An 18,433-nucleotide genomic window follows, 5' to 3' on the forward strand; every position below is an offset into this window, starting at 1 on the left:
GACAGTGCAAAAATGCAAAAATGCTGGCAAAATCAAAATACAGCCTAATAGTAGAGTGCCTTTTAAGGGGGAACACCTCGAGCGGAAAAGTACTCCCGAGGATGAAACCAGGTAGTTCTAACCAAAGGACCAAGGTGTAACAATTACAGTATGTGGTCTTTAGTGGGCTATATCAAAGGTAATGCAACTCATTAGTGCTGAGGCTATTCATAGTTAAGTATACCACAACACAGAAACCTATAGAGTGATCAGTAAAGCGGGGGAGGAGGGACATGTACCTGTCGCCAGTACGGTGTGGCACAAAGGAACTCGTTAAGCCGGGAAAACCACTTTCTTTATGTCCACATTACGGCTTAAGCAGCCTCGCGCCCCTGATACAAGGATGCAGAGGAGAAAGAGTGTCGGCAACACTGTGGGGAACGAGAACCTTAAACATAGTAAGGCTGAAGCGCTCGTACGTGTGAAAGTCAGCACATCGGGCACTTGGGAGTAGCTGCATACCTGAATGCTGCAGACCTGTACTGGAATGTGCCTCGTCCTTGTATCACGGGAGCCAGGTGATCCTCTATGAGACCGAGAGCGAGGGGGAGGGAGTTCCAGAAAGTGGGTGTGAGGACGGATAAGCAGGCCCTTCCTAATCTGGAGAATATGAAAGAGGGGACTACAAGGTGTGCAGAGCCTGATCTGAGGATTCTGGTGGGGCGGTAGCGTGTGAGATTGTTTGGAAGGAATTTTAGGCCTTTGTTGTGAAGTGCGTGGTGCGTAATACACATGGCTTTGAGGGAGGTCCGTTGGCTGATGGGCAGCCAGTGAAGTGTTCTGAGTGCGGGGGAGATGTGCTCTATGGGGAAGAGTGTGAGGAGGAACCTTGCTGCAGAATTTTTAATCCGTTGGAGCTTTCTTAGTCGGTATGTGGGCACGCCTAGGTAGAAGGATTCAGAGTAAACTATCTGCGAGAGGATGATGGCCATAATTGCAGAAACTCTATGGGGGTAGGAGAGATCAGGAAATATCTGCTCGAAGATCCGCAGGTGAAAGGTGTATGATCTGCAGACTGCATTGATGTGACAGAAAGGGCCAGGTCCGAGCTAAAAGTGCGACCTAAAAGGGCAACCTAGATTTTTGACAGCAGGGGATGCAGTGGGCGAGGGTCCTAGAGAATGTGGCCAATGGATAGGTTAGGGAAGGAGAGCCGTCTTGCCACAGATTAGGATTTGTATTTTTCAGGGGTTGAGGAGCAGGTGGTTGTTTGTCATCCAGAGGTCAACTTCTGAGAGGCAGGATGCCAGTTTTGGGTGGGGTGAGGAGGGGGAGTTTTGAATCTTGAGGGTGATCTGGGTTTCGTCAGCATAGTTGTAACAGGTGAGATTGTGGGAACAGATGAGCATGGGAAGGGTGAAAGGAAGAGGTCGAAGAGAGGGGGGAGACGGAGGCTCCCTGAGGGACTCCATGCCCATTAGGTAATCATCATTCTGCTTGATGGTCCTGTCACAGTGTATTGCATAATTTGGGGATTTATCACCCGGGCCCTTCCTGGGAACCAGCCAAACCTTGACACCACTGATGCAGGTTGCTCCAGCGGCTATCCAGCCTTCTCCAGCATTGGCCATCTTTCTTCAATGTCCTTTGTTGCGATACCCAATGTCTGTCAGCCACACCCTCCTAAACTGACGACCCAACACACTAATGACTGTCTGTCCGACTCTTTTAAGCTGGCCATCCTACGCTCCACTAAAAATCACCCTACTATGCAATGGCTATCACCCGACTCTGCAATATGTTGTTGTTCCACTGGCCACTGCTTCCCCACGATTGCCTTCAATGCGGTCATATAGAGCGTACCTAGCTGTGAAGCAAGTGATTGCTGCACAACAAGGAAATACAGTAATAGGATACACTTTTTGGCTACAATTAGGATATCAAATTATTGGTAGAGGTTGAATGATGTGGAGAAAGATTATGCAGAAGATTATAGGCAGGAAGTCTAAGGTGAACAGAGAAAGGGGGACCCAGACCCCTGTGGGTCCCATAGCTGTACTCCAGTTCAAGCTCTATTGCTCTGAGTTTCCAGCTATCTGACCTTCCAGAGTGCACTGTTATTTACCTGGGTCTGCATCAGCGATTCCCTTTCTTCCCTGCATATACATTGAGAGAGGAAGCAATGGTGTTTCCTGTTAATCTCCTCAGAAGGCCCCAAAGGTGCCAAATCAAGGCCGGCAAAAGACTCTCCAGTAGTGGTCACTCTGCTCTCCATCAGTGCTCACTCACCCACCTGTACAATGATTGGCTGCCCTACCTTCCTGGGGCTGGTGTACCAGACTGAGGGAGATCAACAGATAATTCTGAGTGAAAGCCTCTTTATTAGGGAAACAGAAAACTAACTTTTGGTGGAAGACTGGAGCAGGGGATTGAGGTAGCATTTTCTACCAAGCCATCCATCGGAGGCCGTAAAAGGAGGTACCAATATTTTTTATATTGAAGAGTTTGTTAGCCTCTCCATTAAACAGGACTCAACCATTGGTCCCTGGTCAGTCAGAATTTCATTTGGGCAACCCCACTATAGCCAGGAAGGGCATCACATGTTAGCCCATTTGTTGAATTATATTGTGTTTCAGGGGAAAAGCATCAATATAGCTGGTGGCATACTATATGATGACCAGAATATATCGGTTACCAGTCCAAAATAGACATCAGGAGCCTATAATGTCCATGCCCAAATAAGAGAATGGTACCTCAGTAATGGGAAGGGGCTGAAGGGGGCACACATTACAACTGCTCAAGAGGTTTTTTGACAGATCTCATCGTTCTCACAATACCTTGTGTTTGACATGCTTGAAAATGCCTGGCTGTACAAAGAGGCTTAGGACATGTTCCTGTGTTTTAGCCACTCCCTGGTGCCCTGCGTTTAAATGTGAGTGGGTCACAGTGCCGTTCAGTTCTCTCCTTTTTGGCATTATTCTTAGTCATGTGCAAAATCTAAGTCTTATGCACAAAGTAGGCCTCTGTTTGTCCTCCCCTTCTCAATGGTTATTACCATGTGAAACTCAGTGCTAAAAGAAGATTGTTTCTTTGGGCTGCTACAAATTCAGGAGATAGGGCATGTTGTACACCTGGGTAGCGGAATTATGGGGACAGGTAGAGGGAAAAACCCTTCCGCCCTCGTGAGTTGGTGTTAAAGTCTTCATCTCAAACACAAGATTAAAGTTTACTTTGCACATAGTCTGGGTGAAAGGGTCCTCTTGGTACAGGGGAAATGGACTTAAGGAACATTTATGAGAAACCTCTTAACAATTCCTGCTAATTCCTCTTTACCAACCCGGCTTCTGTGATTAGGAGCTAAGCTAGATTTGGGGGCTATCCTCCAGTAGGTCCCACATTGGAGTTGGATTTGAGGATCTGTACATACCCATGTTCTCTGGCCAGCAGGGACTATCACTTCTTCGACTCTGCATAGGTTCAAGCCGGCAGGGAATTTTAGCCCATCTCAAAACCATCACTACCCAAAACTACTCAAAACTGGGGGAGGCAGTGGGCAAAGTGGGACTATGGTTGCTGGTCTTGTTGATCCTACTTCTAAAACCAATTGTCACAGGTCAAGGGATCAATAAATACCTAAGAGCCAAAGATTACATTCCAAGTGTCCGAATTAGGGAAAAAAGGGTATTGGGAAGATGGTGGTAGGGGAACGATGTTGCGAATGGGTAAAACAAATCATACTTTCTTTGTCAGACCATGGTTCTTCAGTCCTTCCCTCTCTAAATTAGGCTCTTCCTTCCTGGTAGAGTAATTAAAAGTGTCATTTCCAGTATCGTGGGTTTTGAGTACCCCACTACTTTCTAAAATGTCTTTCTTGTCAGAATTCCGCTTGTCGGCTTCTCGTCTACTTTATGTCTAGGGCGTATTGAGCTCAAATCCTGAGGGGGGTGGATGGAGACCTTTTTAATGGTTCCCCCATCCATCATCTAATTGATGTCTTTCTTCCTTGAAGCTGCACCATGCTCTATTTTCCTGTCTGGCCACTTTCTCTTCCTTATTTTCCTCCACTCCTCTCTTCTACTATCCACCTCCTCCTTCCCTACTTGGTGTACATCATAAGCATTTTCCTATTCTTCCTTCTCTCTGATGCTCTTCCAGTCACTTCTTTAGTGATGTTTGTGTTTGCTTAAAATAACCTCTTCTCCCTTTCTCACTGATTTTCTCCTCCCTTCCATTCATTCTCTCATCCTGCTCACCTTTCTTGGTACTCTTCTTCCCTCCTCCTCCTTTTTTATGTTCCCTTCCTCTCCATCTCTCATCACTTCTTCTGGTTATCCACCGCTTCTATTTTGCTGTTTTACTCCTCTCCTCTGTCCCTTTAATCACATCCTCTTCCTCCCCACCCCTGCCTCCTGCTCCCTCTTTATTCTCTCTACTTCTCCACTCCCGTATAATATTCTCCTCCGTCCCTCCTCTCCTTCCTGTTCTCAGGTGCTCATCCACTCATCCTCGATTGCCTGCTCTCTTCTCCTTGATTCTTTCTTTCTTGCCGCTCTAGCATGAATTATCTTCCTCTAGCCTCTGCCTTCCTCTCAACTCTGTCGCCGCCCTTTCTGGTGGATCGTTTTCGTAGGTTGGGATTCCGTTCCACTGATAAGAAAATGATTGATTACTTCTAGCTGGAGGCTGGTCACCAGGGAGCTCCATGATTGGTAGGCTTGCATCCAGACTACTAAATTCTCTGATGCTATAACTTATGTTGAGCACGTCGGTACAGAACTATGGCTTTGTCATAGGTACTATGCAGCGCCCGATTCTCTAATTCCTAATTCCATGGACTCGTGTTTTGCAGTCTTGTGGCTTTACGCAAGGAAGACCCCTGCTCATGTGCAGTACTCCTGCCTGAACCACTGTGTAATTGCTGCATTTTACCACCTGCCAGCATCTGCAGTTGTCTTTCTGCAGTGAATTATTGATGCTGGCTAACAGTGTTCACAACACATCGTCCTTGTTGACTCCAGCCTGGGCTGCTCCAGAGGTTGATTATATCCAGCAGTTATTGGTGGTAAACACATGGAATCTTGTTGTGTACGGGTGGAGTACTTATCCTGTGTGTCATACGAGTCATTGGGGGAGTCACCGTTTAAAAAAAAAGTTTGAGGATGGACTAGGGAGCCTGGGGGTTCGCCATCTTTCTTCTATGGAGCCTATATCACAGATCAGGTGGTGGTCCTAGTCCACCACATGTCGTCCCCAGTCCCATCCGCTAACCTAGGACATGTGCCTTTGTTACACTTGCCATCCAATTCACCAGTGACCTTCACGCTACAGTCCAATGACACGTCACAGTGCTTTGCAGTGTTTGACTGTGTTACTACACAGTTGGCCTCCTTACGAGTCTGGCGGTAACCTGCCGGTTTTTCCGGCTCGGATACCGCCGGACTCGTATTACCATTCCACCTCCGTGATTCCCGGAATTACCGGGGCATTACAACCCCGGTGACCTGGGAATTCCGGAGGCGGAATTCGGTAAATCCCCATTCCCATTGAGTCCTAAAGGACTCAATGGGAATGGGGAAGTGGAAACATCGGCACCATCTCGTGATGGTGCTGGTGTTTCCACGTCTGCCTGCAGGCGGGCAGTGTTAAACCCGCCAGGTCAGACCTGGGAGGAACGCCACCTCCCGCCTGCAGGACTCGAGATCGGGCGGTCCGGAAATAACAGTGGTGGCGGGTTTACCACCACTGTTATTTCCAGACCGCCCAACCCGTAATGGGGCCCAGTGTCTGTCTGCAAAAGCCTCCAATGAGCTGCCAACCTACTCGCTAGTGATAGTCCATCTTATTCATCGTGCCCATTCTAGGCCACACTAGGGTTAATATACGTTGGTGGGCTAAATCAAGCAACATAGGTGTTTCCATTCAGCTGAAGTTATGAGCTCACGCATGCACGTGCATTAATAAATTATATGAAACTGAGAACAATGTAAGTAGAAAAGTGCAATGGCACCTCTCTATGGTGCATATAATTCTAACCCAGAAACACAACAAAATATTAAAAAATGAAGGCAGACTTTGATTGCCACTGCAAGTTGAATGATTGTTCTCTGTATGCAGTGTTCGAAATTGAGGGGAGCTGGGAGCTATTTAGCTCCCGCTTGTAGCCTAGAAGAGCCTTGTTAGCTTGAAACCAACAGCTACCAGGAGCTTCTTCTGGCTCCCCAGGCTAACTGATGCCGAACAAACATACCTATGTGAATTTAACCCTGTGGATTTCGGACAATCAATAAAAAAACATTAGGACAAATCTATACAACATTTAAAGCACAAGAGATCATAAATAACGGACAAAATGATAATTTTCCATCTTATGTGGAAGTTAGATTTGCGGAACGCTATGAATTAGCTCCTTGTCCCCCAGTGGTAGCTCCTGGTAGCAGGCTAATGTTGGATACCCAGCAGCTGGTTTTAGCTCCTACTCCACCAATCTTAATTTCAATCCCAGCATGGAGTCAGGAACAGAGGCACTACGGGCAATGGAGGAAGTCTCCAAACAATGATTTGTTCTTACTCTCCAACCGTTGTACGACGTTGGACATTCTTTCATGTGTAATGCTATACGGGCTAGTCAACCTGCATAAGCTGCTGTTATAAATGGACTGAGCATTCACAGAGATAAAATGACACGCAGCCAGCAGCATGAAGCACCTGACAAAGAAAAGATGTTTCCTGTATCCCACTCTGACTCAATCTGTGATCTTCCCACTGACACTGACTCTTATCCAAGCTGCACTGTAGACCCAGAAAGCTAGAGAGAGCCACAGGATGAGGTGAATATTGAACAATATCTGCAAAGAGACCTATTAATGCTCGCAAATGTCCAATGCCAGTGTCTTCACCATTGTGTGTTTTCTCTGCAGGTTCTGTAATCCTAAATTCGACAAGACGACTGTTGGAGTGGATTTTCAAATTGAGCATTTCAAGATCGCTGGAATCCCTTATCGCCTCCAGATGTAGGTTTGAGATCAGAAATGGCAGAGTTCTAGCTAGCTCTTTTATGTGAAGAGGGAAACATGCTGAGTAACTCTTCTAAGTCCAGAGCGTAGAATGTTTAGTTGCTCTTCTCTGTGTGGAGGGTAAAGCATAGAGTAGCTCTTCCCTCTTCATTAAGAGTAGAATGTTTAGTTGCTCATCTCTGGGTGGATGATTGAACAGTGTGTAGCTATTCTCTCTGTGGAGAATAAAACATTGAGTGGCTCTTCTTTAAGACAGTAGACTTTTGAGTAGCTCTACCCTCTGCAGTGAGTAGAATGTTGAGTAGCTCTTCAGTTTGTGGCAGGTCGAACATTGAGTAGCTCTTCTTTCAGCAGGGAGTGGAATGGTGAATAGCTCTTCTATTTGCAGAGGGTAAGATGTTGAATAGCGCTTCCATGTGCATAGGGTAGACTGTTGAGTGGCTCTTCTCGATGAGAAGAGAATGTTGAGCTGCATTTCTCTTTGCAGAGAGTAAGATGTTGAATAGCTCTTCCATGTGCATAGGGTAGAATTTTGAGTGTATCTTCTAGATGAGAAGAGAATGTTGAGCGCTCTTCTCTTTGCAGAGAGTACGACTTTGAATAGCTCTTCCATTGTATAGGGTATAATGTTGAGTGCCTCTTCTCAATGAGGAGCGAATGTTGAGTAGCTTTCCTATTTGCAAGGGTAGAATAGTGAGTAACTCTTCTATATACAGGGAGTAGAATGTTGAGTAGCTCTTATCTGTACACAGGGTAGAATGAGGAGTAGCCCTTCTCTATATGTAGGGTAGAATGTTAAGTAGCTTTCCCCTGTACGGAGGGTTGACCATTGAGTACCTCTGCTCTATATGGAGGGTAGCATGTTGAATAGCTCTTCTCTCTTTGTGAGGGCAGAATGTTGGGTAGGCATTCCATGTATTGTGTAGTCCCATGCAGCATAACAGGTTGGATTAAGCAGTGCTTTGCTTTGCTTTCAGAGACATCAGTACTGATAGAGGGGGTCACCTGCCTTAGAATGAGCGATTTCCCTTGATTCTTTGTAGGAAACAAAAGCATAAATATAGACCATGGGAGCAGCTGAAAGGTTGTGCTTTATTTGTTCTCCTGAATTTGATTTGTCTTCCCTTTTTGGTACTTCCCATTCTACACCCTCTAATCTCGTGCTCCACTCCGCACAGATGGGATACAGCTGGGGACCAGAAATGTAAGACGGTCACAAGTTCATATTGCAGAGGAGCGCATGGTGAGTGAAATGCATGATGATGACAGGTTTCTTCTCTTCCAACCCTACCAGAGGTGGAAACGGCAGGACACCCCTGCAGCAGGTCTCTCTACCTGCTTACACTGCTCTATACAAATCCACAAGCCCCTGAGCCCCCTTCCTAGTATTTATCCTGATCCCATTTTACAGGGCCTCTCCCCTCACCTTGAAATGTTCAAACCAAGACTGTGTAAGTCCTACTTTCCCTAACCATTCTTCCCTAGCAGCCCCTGGTGCCCTGTCCTGCATCTTTCTGGCCTCCCAAGAGCCACCAAGCTATCTTCTACATTCTTCTTGCCTACGAGCACTTCTTTGATTTTGTCATTACTTTCTCTCCTATCATTTCCTCAACATTCTCTCATCTGAATATACGCATGGCTTTCTCAGATCCTCCTGTCATATCTCTCTGCAATTATTCTACTAGCTCCAGAACTGCAAAATGTACCTGCAATCATTTTCGTAGATCCAGGTCCAATGCGCCGTCCTACTGTCATTCACTCATCTCTAGGTCTCTCGGTTCCATCTACACTATTCTTGCATCCCCCTGGTGCTCTTCATTGTGCTTCTGTCAGATCAGCACATCTGACTGAATTTGTTTTCTATTTCCAAATTGCCTTAGAAGCCTATTTTTCTTCCACCTCCATATCTTCTAGGTTTCTCTCCCTTTGTTCTGCCAGGTCCTCACGGTCTCTCGCACATGACCCATGATCCCCCTACTTGGATGCCATCTTGGTCTACCATTAATGAGTCTCCCATTGCCACCCCCCTGCAACTATTTCACATCTGTCTAGCACTACCATTCCTCTTGCCCCTTATTGCATCATTCTATCAACTCCAACTTCCCTGTGCTTTCTGATAGCCTTATGTCATAACAGCTACTGTGGGGCATCTCTGGGTCCCTCTGAGCTCCCATTATTCTCCCACCACCCGCTATCCACCTCTCTCTCACATCCTTCTATCATGCCAGACCGTCTTGTTCTGTCCACCGTCTGCCCACTTTTAGTATCACATCTGCAGGCCAACTTGGTTTACCATATTATTCCATCTCCTGCACCCCAGTGCTCTCTCACATGCACCTGCCGAATCTGCCATGTCAAGTTCTCTTGGCCTTCCTCCAATATTCTCCCTTCCACAGCTCCCCAGTGCTCTCTTGCATCATCTGCCATACCAGCTCTGCTGGGTCCCTCCCTCATCAGTCTCTCACTCACTGCCATCTGTGTCTACCTCCCATATGTCTCCCATAACCAACCCTGACCCCTCCTGGTGCTCTGTCACATGCATTGGCCATATCAGGATCTCTTGGCCACCCTCCATCATTCTTCCATCTGCAGTTGCTGCGGCCCCCACGGTACATCCATTCCTCTGGCCCTCACTCAGATCATTCTCCTATCTCTTCCTGGTGCTCTCCCACATCTGACTGCTGCATCTGTTCCTCTGGGCCTCTCTGCCATCATTCTTCCATCTCATGTTCCCGGTGCACTTTCATATCTTCTGCTACATCCTTCACTCTGGGGCACTCCCATCATTCTCCTATCCCCTTGCCCTGTGCTCTCTCACATCTTCTTCTAGATCCATTCCTCTGGGCTTCTCTCCCATCATTCTCCAATATCCTCCCCCCAGTTTTCTCTCACATCTTCTGCTGCATCCTTCACTGTGGGCCTCTCTCCCATCGTTCTCCCACCCCTTTGCCCCGATGCTCTCTCACTTCTTCTGCTATATCCATTCCTCCCAGCCTCGCTCCTATCATTCTCTCATCACCTTCTCATGCAGTGCTCCATCACATCCTTCTGCCGCTTCAGTCCCCTTGTGTATCTCCCACATCACTCTCTTGTCTTCCAGCCCTCTGAGCATCTCTTTGGCACCTCTTTGTTATCCTTTCAGTGGTTGGTGTCCTGGGATTTGTTATATACATCTCCCCAGAGCATTCACAATTTATTCTGTAGAGGTTTTTATAAGTCCTGAACTGTAGCTGCCCCAAACGTCAGAGCAAATAAGCGAACACATTGCCCACTGGAGTAACTTCTGTAGTCTTAGTTCTTCAATCCTTTCTTCCATACTTTTAGAATGCCTGTTTCATTAGAACTAATCCCAAGCCTTTAACATAATAATAGTTCAGAACTTAAGCTGGAAACTTTAGGCTATGTGCCCCCGCCCATTCCAAGGCTCCACTCATATATTCCCTGTTACCCAATAACATCTTAGTTCTCGTATCTCCCCCATCGTTGAAGCGACTCATGGGCTGAGACTGGAGGAGCTGCTAATGTGAATATTGTTTTCCTTGCACCTTCATTCGTATGTTTTGAACAATGTTCAAGCATAAACATCCTTATAGCCTGGAGGAGACAGAAACATCATCCAGCTAGCATGGAAGCCAAACACATTTTTAAGCATTGCTTGGCCAAACCTTTTTCCAGAGTGCAATGTTTGCAGAAAGTTTGGGGAGTTACACAAGTAGCCTCCAAGCAGATCATCTGATGGTTAACGTATTTTGCATGCCAGAGACGGCTTTAGTATTAACTCCATGGGCAGATCAAATCCCAGGAAGAGGTGTTATGTACAATTGTGACACCCAGAAAAGAAAGCAACAGTTCAATGTGCTATATACTTTTTATCCTCTTCCTCGCCTTCCCAAGGCCCTCCAAAATGAACAAGCACATGGCAAAGCTAACTGTTTTGGTTTTTGTGTGGGCATTGGATAGGCATTTGGCAGGTTCTGTCAAAATGATGTATGTAATATTGTAATAGTTTCAAAATGATGTGATTACCTGGACATATGATAGCAGTGCCTGGCAAATGCATATATTATGCCTATACGAAAGTTAAAACTTGGTTTTGCCAATGCTTACATTGACAGGAATCCATTCCAAAGACACACATACTGATATGCTATGTTATGTAAAGTGAGGATTTATATAGGGCAACAATCACCAAAACGTATCTTGGTGTTGTAGAAGTGATAAGCTGGTAATCATAACATTGTAATCTAAGACAGGTTAAAGCGAAACGTTTTGCGTTTTTCATGAAAAGAGATAAGATTGGCGTCTGTACGAACGGCGACAGGTAGAGTGTTCCAAATTCCAATTTGAACTAGGAAGGAGCAACCACCTGACCCCTTCCTCCTATATCTAGGGGTACTCAACTTTATGTCCAGTAGCAATCTTGAAGACCGTAGTAATAGGTGTGAACTCTGCTTAGAGAAGAGAGGATTATATGAGCGATATTCAAAGCTTTCGAAAACAAGGCACATACTTTTAAATATACTCTTTTTCTTCACCGAAAGCCAGTGGAATGAGTGAAGAGCTGGAGGAATGTGATCTCATATTTACTGTATTTCATTACAATCTTTGCGGCTGGAGTTTGCACTCTTTGTAATCTTCTGATCATGTATTTTGGGAGGCCTAAGTAAATACTGTTATTGAAATCCAAACAAGAAGAAACTAAAGAGTTAATTTCCAGGACCTGGTGAGAGAATGACAGCTTTGCAAGAAGGTTTTTATTTTCTTCACCATGAAAGATTTAGTGGCCGCAGTCACTTGATTGTTCAGAGTTCACTTATTGTCCAAGATGATACATAAGCTCCTGACTTGAGGATTTGGGCTTTGTCCAAAGGTTCTTGGCCAGCATAAAGGTGTCCAAGTATTAAGTTGTGTCTTTACCAGTAACATTTCTATATTTTGTCAGGGTCTATTTTCAAGAAGTTAAGATCCATTCAGGCCTTTACAGCCAACAGGAAATCTCTGATCTTAATGGATAGATTGCCATCTCCCTCTTTGAGGTCCACCAATAGATGTGTGTCATCGGCGTAACTGTAGAAAATTACACCAAATTGGTGTAGGATCCCCATTAAGGGGTGAAGATACAGGTTAAAGAGAAGAGGTGACAAAGCTGAACCTGGGGGAAGTCCACATTTCAAGGGCAGAGGTTGGGAGAAGAATGGACCCAGGTATGTTTGTTGGGTACTATTTTCCAAGAAGTATTTAATCAAGTTCACCACAGTACCTTGAATGCTCAGATTATACAGCCTCTTGAGTAGAATTTGGTGGTCAACAGGATCAAATGCAGCCGACAAATCAAGGAGTATTAAGGCGGTCGTTTCATCTTTATCTACTTTCCCCCTTAAGTGGTCCAGGGCAGAGGTAGTGATAAGTTCAGTACTACGCAAAGGCCTAAAGCCAAGCTCTAGCATGTTCGAGGATGTCACCACATTTTGGCACCGGGTAACAGCAGCCTTTTCCAGTTGTTTGAATAGAAAAGGTAGTTGAGAGATTGGACGATAATTTCTCAAATCTGTGGGGTCCACCGTAGGATTTGAGGGCTGTTATCGGTGAACATTTGCAGGCATCTGGAACGATACCCGTAGATAAGGAAGCATTAAGAAGAATAAAAATCTTATCAGCGAATACTGGTTTTAGGGGTTGGTAAATTCTTGGTGGTAATAAATCCAAAGTGGAAACAGATGCTTTATCAGACTCCAGGAGGTGATTGATATCTTGGCTACCAAGTTCGGTCAATTAATCAAAAACCTTATTAGTTGAGGTATGACACTGTATATGTCCATATTGTGAACGTATCTCACTATTTAGCAGAGTGAACACCTACTGACTGTGAATGTGTAAATATGCTCTGCATTATGTTCATGGCTCATTAGATGCACCCTCTGTTAATGTTCTCTAAGTCAGGAGGCTAAGGTTATTGTCGGCCTGAGGGCTGCTTAATTGTGAGCATTCATGTGTTGTGATTAAACTGTTAAGGTCAGTGGCTCAGGCAGGCTGCAGCTAGCATTGCTATTGTGAGGGCTCATGGGCTATTTCTTTACTCCAGCCAGGCTCAGCATGCTCCCCGTGAGCCTGTGCACATGGCCAGTGGCTGAAGTGGGAATGCGACTAGGGCCTCCATTTACAAGCATCCACTGACATATCACTGAAATCTGTGAATGGATGAATGGCCTATCTAAAGAGAGTTGTTTGTGTGCTCCTCACCCAGATCCACGCTCGATGCTCTCCCTGAGCGCATTCAGGAGGTGTGGTTTGGAGTGGGTTAGACAGTTTCCGGATAATGATCATTTGAGATAGTGTACCAATGCTTTAGCTTATTCCAATGTTAATAGGTTATTCATGAGTTAGTATGTGGATATAAGTTGCCATTAGAGAGTACATCTAAGCCTTGTGTGTTTTATTCGCAAGATTGTAGCCCGTCTCCTGTTATGCTCATGGTATATCTTATCACAGGTTGTCTAGCTGGTCTGACGAGGGAGGTAACGGGATGCAGTGTTGCCAACTCCAGGCTGATGGCAATCTTTCCACCAGCAGACCAGAGTAAAATATCCTTGTCTAGGCAGTGATATCGGTGGCTTAGACGCACTGGTACCGCTTGCTCAAGATCAGCGGAACATACCCTCAATCAGATTCAGTAAATCATGACTGAATAGAAAAACCTATTATATCTGTATTGCTGAGTGGACCGGATCTGAAAAGATCTGCCTGATTGTGCCAGTATTTGACAACGAGCCTCATACTACCCAGCGATTTCTTCCATGTTTGGATGGAGTAGCGTACAATGGTGAAACATGTAAAGAAAGGTACTCACCATTGATGTATTGGTAACTGCTCCATGGCGGTTAACCCTACTTTTGAACATGAGATCGACCAATTTCTGGAGTACATTGCCAACCACATCCTGCTGAGCATGTCTGTGTATATGCTGAACTGGCCCAGAAGCTGCATTGCATTCTCAGAAATTCCTTATTTTTCATACCCAGTGCCAACCTGCGCTGCCAGTTGACAACAGTTTCCCAAATTATCTTACAAAAGAGGGGAAAACACATTTTACATGTCATAAATGTCTGCCTATGAAGAAAATTGATGGCATAGGCAAGGTCCATCGCCATGCAGTGAAATGGTGTGGGGACCAGCAGTCGCCATAAGTGCTGTCTGTCACTCATCAGGTTCAAACTGGAGAAGGAGCTCCTTTTTTTATTTAGTAACCAATACATGTCTATTCCTCCTGCCATCAGCATAGGTGATAGTTTGTTCAAACTCACGCTTCAGTTGGGGGTACTCACATTGGGAGAGGCCATACATGGTAAGGCATAGGGGTAACTCTTTTCATTGAAGAGTTGTAGGTTCCATGTACTTGTTCACTTTGGATTTTGCGGGAGCCGGGATGGGGTGGGTGCACTCCAATGATCCCCTGTCTGTGATGGTATTTTCTTATTACGCGACATTATCCCCAAACTTTAAGACCAGTATACCTCTGTTTTTCGCTGTAATCTGCATGGATGACGCTTTCACCAGCATCAATAGCGTCTATTAAGGCTTGTCCAGATTGTGGTGCTATCCCCCTGAAGTAGGCTTTCGGGGTGCTTACACCAGGACTGCTGCGAAATTGAATACTTTTAGGCACTGTGCTCTTATTGAGCCTCAGGAAGAAAGGCATATGCCCTAAACTTCTGAGTGACTTTTGGGATTGGACCATCCTAATTAGATGTTCTGTGGGTTGGACGTCTATGTCAAGTCCTGTGGCATCAAACATCTGTAACAATTTGTGACATGGTAGATTTTAAAGACACTCTATAGGGGCAAAAGTTTAAACACAACTTTATTATTCTGTAACAATCACGGATTGGCAGGGTTGGTTCTTGTCTTGACTCTGATCTTGTTCATGAATGTTCTCAGTTCTTACTGTATTTGGGATTTTAGATTCACTTTCCGAACATGGAGGGTTTTGGATAAATGACTATCCAGTTCTTGATGGTAATTGAGACTCACTTTCCCAGCATTCAATGCCTCAAATGGCAGTTCAGTTTGCACGGGGCTTGAGGACTCACTCTCCAAGCATGGGCTGTTTTATAGAAACAATGTTTCCATTCCCCCTGGTCTCCCTCAGCATGCAATATCTTTTAACAAAAGACGTTTTCGATTGCTCTGGTCTTGAACACTTAGTTTCCCAGAATGCAATATTTTAGACAAATGCCACTTCAGTTTGCTTTGTGCTTTAAGAATCTCCCAGCATGTGCTGTTTTAGAAAAAATGACAACCCAATTCTCTCTAGTTAAGACTCAAACTCTCAGCATCTAGCTTTTAAAATAAATTGCCATTCAGTTGTCCCTGTGCTTTAAGAGTCAATTTTTTAGCATGCAGAATTGTAAGCAAATGATGATTACGTTTGCTGTAGACGTCACACCTCACTCTCCCAGCATGCAATGAGTCATACAAATGAGACTTGAGTTTGATCTGGGCTTTTCCCATTGTACAGCATTTTTTAGATCAATGACAGTTCAATTCGCTATGGATTTTAAGGCTCAGCTTTGGGACCTGCCCACTTAGTCGTGGCCGTTTCACCGCATTTGCCGTAACGGCTGTTTTGCTACATTTTTTTGTGGCTTTTTTAGGGGGGTGAGTTATGGTATGTGTAATATTGGTTTTTATGGTAGTAGGGGGGAGGAGTGTGGGGAGTAACTATGGTAGGTGGGTATTGGAGGGAAAACGCAGCAAAATGTCGGAAGCGATCAGGTGTCCCTGATCCTCAATTTCCCAGTGCACAGCATTTTACACACAGCAGCTACCCAACGCCTTATTGGGTTCTGTGTCACCAACATGCATCATTGTTCTCTCCACTGCCCCATTATGCAGCATTACTCATCGGCGGTTGTGGACGCTCGCCCTCGCTCCTTCTTGCTTGCCCAGTCTTGCCTCGTTCCCATTCTCAAACCAGAATTCGGGATTGCAGGCTTCTTTTGGTTCATCGCTGGGGAACAATGGGGTTGACTTGTGTCTTCTACCAGCTTTCTCTGCTCCTCTTCTCAGTTTGAGCAGTTTTTGCATCTCCGCACTGCTAGGTCCCATGTGGTATGTCGTTCTCCCCTTGGTTGCATGGTTTTCCATTGGACAGCGTTCTTTGGATTGTTTGACACTCTGTAGGGTTACTCAGACTTATCGTTGGAGGAACCTCTGTATCCAGCATCGGGCAGCCTCTCTGCCACATGTCTTGGTTTCCGGATCCCTCCTACGCCATCAGCTGTCTGTGGCCCGGATCTGCACATGCCACAGTTTTGCAGTTGTTATTCCTGTCTTTGTCCGCTGTCATAACAGCCAACATATTGATGAAGCATCTACCACTGCTTCACAATGGGCTTTTTTGATGTTGCCACTTGTTGAAGATGATTTATCACAGAAGAAAATTGGTATCATTTGGAGGAAAACCAACCCCTGGACAAATATCATTCTTGACATTGAAGACACAGAGATACCGTGGCTGATTACAGTGATGTGGTCCCCGGCTTATGCCCATAATACTTGGAAAGTAGTTTGCCTAGTTTGCACAGCTGTTTTGAAAGCGCCAACAACAGAAGAGGAAACTCACATTGAGATAGACCGACGGGAGATATTACCCCAATTCTGAAGCTTACCAAAGTGGCTGAAAAAAATGGTTGGGGCAGGGGACATCCATAGTCAACCAAACCCAGGCGAACACTGCCCAAACCACAAAAACTGGTTTAAAAGATCCATTACCATTTGGCTTTACCATTCCCTATACAGTAATGCGCAAGAAGGTGAATCTAACCGAGGGAGTGTGTGTTGAGAGGCGCACATGCCATAGAGAAAAGCATAAGTCTTTAGTCACTTGCTGTCATCATGCATGGCCCAGCTGGACAGAAAAGGACTCAAAAACCAGAGAGGGGAGGTTAAAAGAAGTGTCCTAATTGAGCTGAAGTACAAGCGCATGTAGAAGCCATCGAGAGTCTCGGAAAACAAGCCCGCCTGTGGAGTTGCGGCAAATGTCGGACGCAGAGTTCTTGAAAAGCAATGATGACGAGACATGTAGCACAGCAAGACTGCAGGCGAACAAGACACCACTGAGAGCGGTTGTAGGCAAGAAGCGTAGAAGCACAGTAGATTCTGTGGTCAAGCCACCAGAGGTTTTCCTACTTGATAGGTCTGTACAAGTAACCAGTCCAAGAGACAGAGAAAAGGTGCTGAGCAGACCTAGGATTAACGAGAGGGTTGCGGGCGACTGCCATTGTGAATAGAGAGGTAATAGAGGAGAAGGACATGAGAGGGGAGGAGGCAGCTGAAGTAAAATCCAGAAGAACTATTTGAGAAAGTGAGTGAAAGGAGAAGTGTTGGGTGCTGGAACTTGGATGGAGCATTTGTGGAGCCAACAGAGAAAGTGGGTAAAAAAAACCAGATGGAGTTTCATGGAGCCAACAGAGACGGTGGGTAAATGGAGAAATGCTGCTCCTTGGAATCTTAGGCACAGTTCCAGGAACCACTCGAGGAAGTGAATGAAAGGAGAAACAAGGTCTGCCGGAACTTGGAGGCAAACCTTCAAGAGCCAAATGAGGAAGTTTTTAAAAGGAAATATTGATTATTATTAATTATTGGATTAGTGTATGAAACCTTGTTATGGGTAATTTATGTATGTCTAGATGTATTTATATGTAATGGTATAAAAAATGGTGAAATGTTCGTTGAACTAAAACACACACAAAAATAAAATAAAAATAAAATGGAAAGGAAAAAGCTGCATGTTATAACCTGGAGGGAAAGTTCCTATTGGCAACAGAGAAAGTGATTGAAAGAAGAAACACTGCACGCTGAACATAGAGGCAAAGTTCCTATAGCCAGTTGAGGAAGCATTGGAATTGAAATGTTGCTGGCTTGAACTCGAAGGACAAGTGGCACTCTACTCAATTGTCTACCCCCTACCTCTCAGGCAGACACCAGGCTGTCCAGATGAACTTGTTGCATTCAAACCGACTCCAGGTCTCCCGCAGAGTCCTTCAAGGCTCCATCCTGTCACCAATCCTTTTTAAACTTTACATAGAGCCTCTGGTCACTCTCCTCAAAGATCCCAATATAGCCATTCACCAATATGTGGACGATACTCAGTTGTACATGAGAGTACATAACGCGCAGGACATCATTTATATTCACGATTACCTAGCCATCATCCAGTCCTGGATGTCGACTGCCTAGTTCAGACTAAACCCATCCAAGACTGAATTAGTCCTCATGGGTCCACCTGTTAAAAATCAACGTGTCCAATAATGGCTCAATGAAATGCTCCTAGAAGGATTTGATCCACAATTCTCAGACTCAGCAAAATCCTTAGGCTTCACTATTGACTGTTACACAAAAAGGTAGGGTAGCCCCTGAAGTGTCAGTGTGGATTCAGGGCA

The 18,433-nt window shown here is 45.2% G+C and overlaps 1 protein-coding gene across 3 annotated transcripts in view; it reads left to right on the forward strand.

Annotated features, from left to right (window-relative positions):
• LOC138492580 (ras-related protein Rab-36-like) overlaps positions 1–18,433 on the forward strand; it is a 176,853-nt gene that overhangs the window by 55,481 nt on the left and 102,939 nt on the right. For 2 of the 3 annotated variants that reach the window (XM_069619851.1, XM_069619852.1), the window contains exons 5-6: positions 6,897–6,989; positions 8,171–8,235. In XM_069619851.1, coding sequence (XP_069475952.1) covers positions 6,897–6,989; positions 8,171–8,235 — 158 coding nt within the window. The remainder of the gene's footprint in view (positions 1–6,896; positions 6,990–8,170; positions 8,236–18,433) is intronic. The other variant, XM_069619853.1, reaches the window with a different exon arrangement.

Source organism: Ambystoma mexicanum, chromosome 10, assembly GCF_040938575.1.
Source record: "Ambystoma mexicanum isolate Mex_15411 chromosome 10, UKY_AmexF1_1, whole genome shotgun sequence".
NCBI lineage: Eukaryota > Metazoa > Chordata > Amphibia > Caudata > Ambystomatidae > Ambystoma > Ambystoma mexicanum.